An 11,202-nucleotide genomic window follows, 5' to 3' on the forward strand; every position below is an offset into this window, starting at 1 on the left:
TTTTGTAGATGTTGAGCATTTATTGTTTGTAATTTGTTAGAACACTTTACATTTATATTTAAACGCCAGAGATGCGACGATAAACTAGAACTACACACACAAAACAATTTGACAGTTTAATTGGTTTCATTTAATAATTTACGCATCAACAATACTCGCATTTTGGGATATTCTTTTCATCAGATAACTCGAATGTATATTTAGTAGAATTGCAATTGAGTTTTGAGCTTTCGTTTACATAAATAGTTTGAGGGTTTGAGTATACTATATCGTTTTTTAGTATAGTATAAAATATAAATAGAGACGTTTTTTAACTAACAAATAAGGTTACTAAATTAGAACATTGAATTAGGTAAAAGATTGAGTTGAGGTTACAGTTGACAACATTTAATTAACAACGTCAGAATATCTATTCAGCTAATAGTACTCGCAACTGGTAATCGTAATCGTAATCGTAATCATTATAAGTTGGAGTCGAAGTGGAGTTTTGGGAGATTGGGAATTTGGGAGTTGTTGCCTGTTGAGTTGTTGTTTAGCTTTAGCATTAAATTAGAATGTACATTTTGATATATTACTAGTTTAATTAGTGGCAAAACAGCTAACCAGCTAACCAATCACCAAGTCAGACCAATATGCAAATCGATACAATTAGAACGAGGTCTTGCCAAAGATGAAGTTGCCAGGCGCGGTCGCATCCTCGGCAGCAAAGTACTCCTTCCACAAGGCGGAGAACTGTTCTCGATTCACCTCGCTCTCTCCCTGGGCCATCTTGGCAAACGCTTCCTCGCACTCGGTCTTGTCGAGGCCATAACTGGAGCAGACGAGCGTAAACTCAGATACATCGATGCCACCGTCATGGGATGCGTCCTCCAAATCGAACATAAAGTTCATGTACGTATTCTGCCAGTCCATCACGCTGCTGGGATCCTTGGCGTAAGCGTCCCACATGTTGCACCACTCATCCACGCTGACCTGCCAAAGGGATAGATAGAAAGAGGGAACGAACAAGACGGTTAAAAGCATCAGATTAATGCGTTACGCCCAGAACGCGTTGAAAAGGACATAAAGCGTCTAGCCAGTTGCCAGTTGGCAGTTGGCAGTTGGCGAATAACTAGTAGCGAGTAACGAGTGGAAGGAGGCGACAGCACATAAAACATCATAATGGCACTAGGTGGTCGATGGCAACTGGACTGAGGTGATTCAAGCGGGAGTAAGGTGATCCGAGCTGCTCGATAGAAGGTAGAATGTGTGCTGGTCGATGTAATTTATGCGGCCAACACATTATGCCCCCCTCGCATTATGAGCAATTTTTTCACTTCGGAACAGAGGAGAACACGGACCGGACCGCACCGGACTGAAGCAAACAACGGCAATTACCGCAACATCAGCAATCGACGCCTTGACCAAATTCAACAAACTGCCGATGCCCCTTGACCCGCCAGGGAGGAGGAGTGTAGACTCATTGCTAATATTGGGCCAAAGACTTTGAGCATATTTGGCTTGGTGGCTTCGGGCTGCAGGCGTCGTTGCTGCGGGGTGGTTTGGCAATGTTCGAATGTGGTCGGTCATAAATAAGCAAACACTAAACAATGTGCGGCCAGTGCCATCAATTGCAGCGGCAATCCAAGTTACCAAGCCACCAAGCCACCAAACCACCAAACCACTGAAGCACCGCAACCACAACAAACACCCCCGAGTTGAACTAACTGCATATTTTTTATGTTTATTGCATCTAAGTGCTACGCGTTGCCAAATTGAAATGCCAAATAGGCCGCCGCATATCCTTGACCGTGTCGTGGCTCTGCTGGCAATTGTTGTGCTATTGCTGTCGTTGTTGCTGTTGCTATTGCTGTTGCTGTGGTCGCATGTCTCATGTGTAGTCATGTACTCTGCCTATTATCTATAGCTGAGCTGTCTGCTTGCTGTGTGCTGTAAAGTGAGTTAGGGCAACAATAATAAATCCAAGTCGGGGCAGCACAAAGCCAAAAACTGCACAAAGGCCACAAACAGTTGACTTCAGCTTATTTGCAGCAAACTTCGTCAAGTTGCTGGCTACAAGCCAAAACTTTGTGGCTATCTGTGTCACAATCAAAGTGAGGCCACACCACCGACCACTGAGAAATGCAATGGCAATGGCAGCAACAGCCACTGCGTCTCAAAAGGCAACTGCACCTGTTTCGCACATGCAGTGAATTTGTGAGAGGCTCAACTGAATCGTGTGGGCTTAAACTGGATTATTTAATTTCGTGCCCGATTATCCAATGGCCTGATACTCTCACTGGTTGCACAAAACCAAAGTCTATTTGGTTCAAATAAACTTTGTCTCTCGTTCTCTCTTTTGTAATGAGCATCGGCCTAGAAAACTAACTCAAGTCGTGGCCCGGAACTGAGACTGCATTGCTCAAATAATTCACAATTCAATTTCCGTTCATTGTTGTCGACGTGGAATTTGCTTACTGTACCCAACAGTTCTCCTGTTTCCCCCTTCCCCTTCCCCCTTCCCCACCCTCTCAGGCTCCCCATCTGCACACTCCTCTCGAATAAAAAGAAAATTTATGAGCATTTTTTGTGCAGTATGCGACCGACTTTGTAATGCTTGTCGTTACAACACTCACACACATACACACATATACATATATATAGTTGTGGATGTGCGAGTGCGTGTGCGTGTGTGGTGGTGAGGCCCACTTGTCAGCTGCTGTCACAATGGCATCGAGTGCAGTCCATAGATTTCAGCACTTTTGGCACTGACAATGAAGCCATTCAAATGGCGAGCTGCAATCCCGAGCCCCAAAACGAAGCACTTGACATGTCAGTTGTGCTTTTTTTTATGGTCTGCTCTCGTGGCTATATAGCCCCACGCATCCAGCTTGGATTGTGAGATAAATAGTGGTAGAATGTCACAGCTCACCTGGCCATCGTTATCCTTGTCGGCCTTCGATCGCAGACCATTCCAAATTTCCATCATGACATCGTAGGTCTCCTTGTTCTTTGGCGTTCCCTTTGGCCATTTGCGAAGAGCGCACACACGCTGCAGCAGACAGTCGAAAAAACAAACAAACATAAATTGAGTTATCAGTTACGAGTTGAATAAACAAAAAGTGAATTGGCAAACGCCAAGCCAAAATAGCAGAACACAGCATAGCAGAGAAGAGCCAACAAATAGAGTCCGAGACAGAGAGAGAGAGAGAGAATTCCATGCAAAATCAACAGAGTGCCGCAAAAAATGCCACTGCAACTTTGCAGCATTCACATTGTTGCATTTAGTTGTGCTTCTTTTGTGGCTCTTGTTGTTTTTCGGCGATTCAGCTGCTGGTCGATAAACATCGCAGGTTTGCATATTTATCAGCAGCGTTTACTGAATTTCATTACAACATTTTTCCACATTTGTTTTCGAATAATTTAAGAGAATCCTCTGCTCTCTCTCTCTCTCTCTCTATTGCTTTCTCTTCCTCTGTTCGACTGGCGCATTTCCGCTTTGCCCTTCACTTACCTCGATGGCCTGCTCAAAGTCGTTAACGTCGATTTCGCCGCTCTGGTTCACATCTGCGGGCCAATTCGCCATTGCGCATTTAGCGTGAATTGGATTGCATTGTTTGCATGTTGTGTCCAGTTGTTGGTCAGTTGGTTATTTGTCAGCAGCAACAACAATACAACAATATATAGAAAATAGAGTCGGATGCACATTAATAAAAGTTAAACGGATCTCATGGTGCGAGAGAACGAGTGTCACACACAGCACACGAGTTAGCTGCACAGCTGCCACCAAATTGCACTTCCTGTCTGCACACTCGGCAGATTTTCACATTTTCATATTTTCAGATTTTCGGATTTTTTATATTTTTGGATATGGCCTCATCTCTCAGCTTATGGCCCTTTAGGTTTGGTTTGCCGTGGTAACGACGACAGCACAAACGACAACGACAACGACAACGGTGTGCAAATGGCCACTTTAAATTTCAGTGTCAAGTATTTGCTGCTTGCGTTTTATGGCGCCAACAGGCAACAACAAATAACAGCTGCTGCCAAGCATGGCAAATGGCCAACTGCGAACAGCCAACAGGCAACTTTGAAGCCGCTTATGCTGGACTCCACTGTTTGCTGCTTAATGCTAACTGTTAGTCAATTAGTCATAATCGAATAGCACTCAAAATTTGTGTGGTTGGTTGAGTCCGAATCTCAGTCCAAAGTCCAAAGTCCATGAATCTTTTGTTCAAGAGAGTTGCAAAAAGTGTTGCCTACTTTTGAGAGCAGCCACTGCGATACTTTCTGCTTTGTTAAACTTGCCACAATGGGCATAAAGTTCTCAACTAAAATGGCTTTAAAGCATACTGCATACAGCACATTTGGCATTTGGCTAATGGCAACGAGTACAAAGACACAAAGAGCAATGCGCATATGGTAATACTTGCAGTTAAGCACACATTATGTATACGCAGCGTGTGTAAAAGAGGTTCGTTGGCAAATTGAATTGCGAAACGTGCAGTCGACAGCCAATTGTAGATTGTAGATTGTAGATTGCACTTAAAACATTATCTCAATACTGCAATGTAAATAATTTCACAATTGCAAAAAGTTATTCGTTCGTTAGTCTTCGCTCAGGTAATAATGTCATCACGAGTAAGAGTTATAAGAATTACAATAACTTGTGTCTTACAGTTCTTAGAACACTTTCGAGTGGCTTAACGTGTACTCACCAAAGAACACATTGAACAGGAACAGCAGCTTCTTCTTGCGGAAATCGGAGATGGACATTTTGTATTATTGTTGACTTTAGTTTAGTTGCTGTTTAAGTTGAACTTTTCCTTCGACACTCTTCGTCAGCTGTGGAATACGAGAATCGAAAATTGTCTAATAAAATTAGATGGTTAAAAGGGTGAGAAAGAGAGAACAAAAATAATAATAGAATAGTTTAAAATTTAAAGTGCACTCAATTAGGGGCGGACACGCTCGTGTGGGCGTGACAGTCAGCGCAATGTTGGCCCGCTGACGACTCGTAAAAAAGATGGGCAAGAGACAAAATCGGGCTCTGCTCTCGTTTCGGGGTCTTAAATTGTTCTCTTCAGCACATCGCCCCGCCCCGCGCGTTAGTTTATGCCAGCTAATTCAACCAAAGGAAATAAAATAAAACTGTCTAAGGATGCACAAAGGATGCGAGTGTAATGCAAATGCAAAAGCTCAGCACGATGCGAAGCGGGAATGCGACAAAGAAGGTAAGGGGTAAGAGGTAGGGGGAACGGATCGTCTGTCAGCCTTCCGAGCCACGGCTCATTTAACCTTCAATCAAAAGCAAACAGCCAACTGCTCGACGAACTGCCAACGAGGTCAAAGGCGGCACGCTAAATCAGAGCAAATATGTGGCAAAGAAGCAATGAACATCGTCATCGTCATCGTCATCGTCGCATCAACCTCATCACACATCGCACATGGTCATTGCCAGCTTTGATGCGCCGCATAGTCTTTTGTTCGCATTCAGTTAATCGCTAGAGCTGAAGAGAAGGAGGAGTGTGGCCAAGGGCTTCATTCGGAAACTATTTACTTTAGTTTACTTTGGACAAGCCAACGAATCACCTTGCAGCCGTTTGCTGTGCTGTTGTGTTGTGTTTTCTGGTGTTCATCATCTGCGGGGACGGCAAAGGCAAAGCATAATTTCACAACAAGGAAATTGCAGCCAGGATGTCAAGTGGAAAGCGAAATGCAATGAACATGATGGCAACGAAAACGACGTCGACAGCAGCGGCAACGTCAACAATAACGACATGCCGTAGATACGGATGCGGATAAGGATGAGGATGAGGATACGGATTCGGTTTGAGAGCAGGTGAGTTGACGAGGCTGCTGCCTTCTGCTGGATGGCCGCTGCCTCTGGCTGATGAGTTGGGCTGCCAGCCAAACTGCAATGGAAAGGCTATAAAAGCGATGGCTAGCGAGAGGAATGTCATTTTCCTTTAGAATAATGCAGCCTGCGAATTAAATTAAATCAGCCTTACTCATAGCTTAGCTTCAAATCTCCTTCTTCTTCTGCTCTTGACATCATTACAAGACTGTCAACCCAACTGGACATTTTCTCAAGTGTTAAACTAATATTATTAAGATCTTCATCAAATTTAATGTGACTGCCATTGAGCAATATTTCTTTCATCGTAAATTATTATTTTGATGACAAACTAAACTATGCTAATAAAAATGTAATATAATTTCAAGGAAATGCGACACTAAAATTTCAACTCTTAAATAAAGAATATTTAGTGCGATTCAATCGAAAAATGTTGGAATGGTTTTTTCTTTTGGAAATGAATTCATTACAAGGGCAGAATCAGTTTACCAATTTTTGTTAATCACTTGAACAGATGGAATTAAATTAAATGTGTCGCCAATGGAGTTGGCTTTCATTTGCATTCCTCAACGATGCGCGTGATGGAAATTGGAAATGAAATTTAAAGCCTTTTAATAGGCAGTTGCACATTTTATGCTATAAGAGTATGCGAGTATATAATCGGACTAGCCATATCCGATATATTTGCATACACACACACACTCACATACGCGCATACAAGTAAGAGTGAAATAAATAATTTAATATGCGCGCAAATTGAATTCGCTTTGGTGGTAAGTCCTCATATTACGCATACGCCACGTGGTTTGGTCGTATAGGAATTAAATAGCGTTCGACGTTGAACATTCAACGCAAATTTGTTTTGCCGTCGCTGCGTCTGCTGCTGCCAATTAAATGTTTGCATTAATATTTACACATTTCCCGTCACTTTGGCTCACACCTTCCGCTGGCGCTCATTATGTTTGGGGCTTGCGACAAGCTGAGCATTAATTAACAATATCAATACCCAATACTCAATGCTCATCTACTCATGTGCCAGTGCATGAAAACCACGCGCACCAAGCCGCAGAATGGCTTTGGCTTTGGCTTTGGTTATGGCTTTAGCTATAGTTGTGGTTGTAGCCTGGTTGTGGCTTTCAGCCAGGAAGAACCACATTAGCTCAGTCAATGACAAACGCGAGCCTCGTTAATTAGTCCCCGCCTCGGGTCTCGTGTCCAGTTTCTAATAACTCAAATGCCTCGCGCTGTTGCCAATTTTTGTTGTCACTTTTTATGGGCAGCTAGCCGGCCATTAACATTCATCTTTCACATTATAATTATTAGGCCAATATTAGGTCATAAAAATTTTAATTGACATTTCACAGAGTCTTGGGAGTGAGCTGTGGTTGTACTTTTATCAGGCCATTAAAAGTTGAGATTGTGTGTTGCCAAATAGACGAGGCGTATACTTAATTTACATGAGTTGGATAAATTGTTCGTGGATGTTTTATTGTCTTCAGATTTAATGGTGGATGGTCTCCAGAATCAGGATACAACAAATGCAAGACATACAAGATCGATAATCGAGCTTTACTTGAGAGTCTTCGCTGCTTCTGCTTCTGATTCTGACGGCGATTCTACTCAGATATGGCACAGTTTACAATGGCTAAATTCGTGCTGCACATGAAAGGAAGTTTTATTTTCTTCAGATTTAATGGTGGATGCTCTTTAGGATCAGGATGAAAGACATTAGAGATCAAGAATCGACCTTTGCTTGAGAGTTCGCCATCTTCGCTGCTTCTGATTCTGATTGCAATTCTTCTCAGATGAGCACATGAAAGGTAGCTTTAATGTCTTCAGATTTAATGGCAGTTGCTCTTTAGGATAAGAATAGAACCAATTCAAGACGTTAGAGATCGAGAATCGACCTTTGCTTGAGAGTTCGCCATCTTCGCTGCTTCTGATTCTGATTGCGATTCTACTGAGATGTGGCACAGTTTACAATGGTCACTAATTACTTTTGCGATGCCGCAAATTTGCGCAGCCAATTTAAAATAATAGACAATGCGATTGTGTTTTATCTTACGCCAGAGAGCGAGAGCGAAAGAGAGAACTGCATTCGACTGTCGCAGTTGCACAGCTGCTGCTGTTGTATTGTGTGGCCCCGCAGTAATTTGGGTAATTTGCATTAATTTACATTTAATTTAGTGGGGCAACAACAGAGCACAGAGCACGGAACACGGACAACTGACAACTGACAACTGACAAGAGAGATGAGAGATGAGAGACGAGAGAGAACAGAGCAGAAAAAATACAAGAGACAATGGCCAGTGGCTGATGCTTTAGGCCTGCGGCGCACACGGCAACTGCACGAAGCGGCTGACCAAACAAACCCAACAAACGCAACACAGGACGACGACGAGGATCCTTGAGTATGCTTTTTGCTTTTGCTTTTCGAGTGCGAGTATTTTTGTTTGGCAACTTTATGGAAAACTTTGGCAACACTTTGAATGAATTCATTACAAAAGCAGCATTACTTGCACTTGTTAAGTTTCTTCGCTGCTCACAATGAGGCACAGCAAGGTGAAGGAGCGCCGCAGGAGGGGAGGAGCTTGCCACAAAGAGGTGGACCAGGTAGGCGCACTTCCTCTTTGCCTTGCAAAGCTGTCAGCCCACTTGACTGGCGAACTAACGAAACCTGTTCTGATGTTCTGGACACTTCCACTTCCACATTCACATCCACATCGACATCCTCATCCTTGTTCTCTTGTTCTTCTTCTGTGCTCGTTACTTGCGACTTGTTCTTATTTCCCCTTTCTGGGTCTTCGTCTAGTTCTTGTGCTTTTGTCGGTTTTCCAAATGTATTTTCCAAATTGTGGCATTATTTTTGTAACGGAAACTCTTAACACAAATACAAATGCACTCTCACGCACACACACACACACACACAATGTTGCTACAGTCAGTGTTGAGTATTTGTTTCACTTTACCGTTGGTTAACTCTGATTCTGAATCTGATTCTGATTCTGACTCTGATTCTGGCCTCCACTCTTGGCTCTTGTGTGCTCGGCAACGCGCTTCGCTGTTTTGTGATGTTCGCTCATGTCGAGCCAGCGGCTTTTATAAGCGCCCAGCACCAGTACCAGCAACAACCGCAGCCGCAGCCTAGCACCAGCAACCAACACAGACATCGTTGGCTTCGGCGTCGACGTCGCCGTCGCCGTTGGCTTCTGCTTCGGCTTCGGCGTCGCAGTCGGCTCATTGCAGAGCTTCGGCGTCCTTCGTCATCGTCGCGTTGTCGTCGTCGTCGTCGTGTCGTCGTTGTTGTCGTCGTTCGCTTTGGGTGCTTTTTTGTCATCGCACGTTTTATCTTATCGCTGCGTCTGCTTCGGCGTTGGCGTCGCAGTCGACGCTGCTCTGCACTTTGTCGCAGCAGAGGCATGCAGTCAGCAGTGTGTGCGTGTGTGTTTGTAAATATAACTATGTGTGTGTGTGTGTCTGTGTTTCGGCGTGCAGTCTACTTTTTGGCTACCACGTGCAGCTTTAGCATTGCACTAGGACAACAGCATGCGGCATTTGTGGTGTCTGTTAGATTTTTGAAGACTTAACACTTGCCGAAATTGCTAATTGAATTTAAAGCCAACTCTTTGCGAATTTATTTATTTTACTTACGTGATATTATCATAATTATTTTAGGTTGATCTAGTCGCAGCAATATTTATATATGCAGCCAGCTGCTAAGAGACTGAAGTTCAAATATTTGATTTGTCGTTGATAAAAACTGAGTAAACTTTACATTGATCTCTGCTACTGAAAGTGTTTACGCTTCTGCAACAAATTGTCTGTTAAAAAAACATAATCACTTCAAGTTAGTGAATTATTTTCACAATCCAATATGCATTTGAAGTTCATGCATATTTATTAAATATTAAGGGACTTAAAAACAATATTTATTTTTAAAATATGAACTTAAATGAAATTGGAAATATAGAAAATGCAATTGAAATATAATTAAATTAAAGAATAATAAGAAATGCAAAGAGAATTTATTTCTAATAGACTACTTTGTGACAGAGTGGAACAATGGAAATTGCTCTCAGTGTAGCACCTAAAAAAACTTCAACAAATCAAAATGTGCAAATGTTCTGGACAATTTTTAAGCATAGCCTTGACACACACACACACACACACACATACACAGAGAAAGACACATGTGCAGAGGTGCTGTGGTAGCACTTGGCAGCATAATTATGGTGGTGGCGCATTCGCATTCGATCATGTCGAAAAGTGGACCACCAACCGGCTGCAGCAGTGGCAGTCAAAGACATTTAAGCAAAACAATTTCATGCCTGCTTTTCTTGCTTTTAATTATACAAGGAACACACACACACATGCACATGCACACACACACACACACATACCGAGATGAGCTTGTGCTGGTAATTGTCAACTCTTGCTGAATTGTCGCTGCCAATTTATCAAAATGAAAAAGTGGCCAACAGACTCGCGCTCCCGCTGCGCTGTCACAGCGGGTGGCGTTGGGCTGCAGTGGCCAAAAGGAAGGCCCCAAAACAACAGCAACAACATGGAACAAGAACAATAACAATGCACAGAGGCAGCGCCATCTTAATGTTCCATTTCCAAAGTGTTCCCCGCAGCAGCAGCTGACTGCTGTTTTTGTTGCTGCCCATTGCGGATGACCATTTTACCAATGTTTCGCAGGCTTTCGTTTCGTTCCGTTTCTATTTCAAATTATCAGCGTAGCAGTGTAAGTGTGTGTGTGTGTGTGGGTGTGGGTGTGCGACGGTGCGTGTTGGAGTAGACAAATGTTTAAATTTGCGGCCTTTTACCTGTTTGCATCTCAAGTGGCCTGTCCCTCTACCTCGCTCTCTCTCTCTCCCCCTCTTCCTTTTCCTCTTCCTCTCTCTGTCTCTGTCGCTGCCTGTGCAGCTGGCTCAAACGGATGTCGACATTGACACAGTTTCTTATTAACATGAGCCCAGCCCCCAGAACAAGTCCCAAGCCAAGCCAAGCCAAAGCGAACGCCAGAAACAAGCAGAGGCATTGGTAGAAGCCAAATGTTAAATGGCTGCCAGCTTTGCATAGTTTTTTGCTCTCATTCTCGTTCATGCTCGTTCTTTACGCTCTCGTGGCTGTTGTTGTTGACAGTGCTTAGCTGTCCACCCATTTCGTGTTGTTGTTGCTGCCGTTGCCGTTGTTGCTTCGAGCATAAATGAGCGTCCACTAAACGTTGGCCCCAAAAAACCAAAAGAACGAAAAAAGTAGGCAACCATCAGCCGTTGGGTCTTTGGGTCGTCTCTGTGTGTGTATGTGTTCTCAGAGATGAAAGAGCCGAGTGGGGCACACATGTGAGCTTGGCATGGCAC

The 11,202-nt window shown here is 43.4% G+C and overlaps 1 protein-coding gene across 2 annotated transcripts; it reads right to left on the bottom strand.

Moving 5' to 3' along the window:
- Positions 1–8,910, bottom strand: LOC132786326 (calexcitin-1). Of its 2 annotated transcripts, XM_060792830.1 has the most exons (5): positions 8,806–8,910; positions 4,698–4,824; positions 3,494–3,546; positions 2,912–3,031; positions 1–972 (listed from the first exon to the last, which is right to left on the bottom strand). In XM_060792830.1, exons 2-5 carry the CDS (start codon positions 4,753–4,755, stop codon positions 649–651), a joined length of 555 nt encoding a protein of 184 aa, XP_060648813.1. In that variant the 5' UTR covers positions 4,756–4,824; positions 8,806–8,910; the 3' UTR covers positions 1–648. The 2 variants fall into 2 exon arrangements, with proteins under 2 accessions (XP_060648813.1, XP_060648814.1); XM_060792831.1 differs by lacking the exon at positions 8,806–8,910 and having other exon boundaries at positions 4,698–4,851.
- Between the last annotated feature and the right edge of the window lie 2,292 nt (positions 8,911–11,202).

The sequence above is a fragment of the Drosophila nasuta genome, chromosome 2R, assembly GCF_023558535.2.
Source record: "Drosophila nasuta strain 15112-1781.00 chromosome 2R, ASM2355853v1, whole genome shotgun sequence".
NCBI lineage: Eukaryota > Metazoa > Arthropoda > Insecta > Diptera > Drosophilidae > Drosophila > Drosophila nasuta.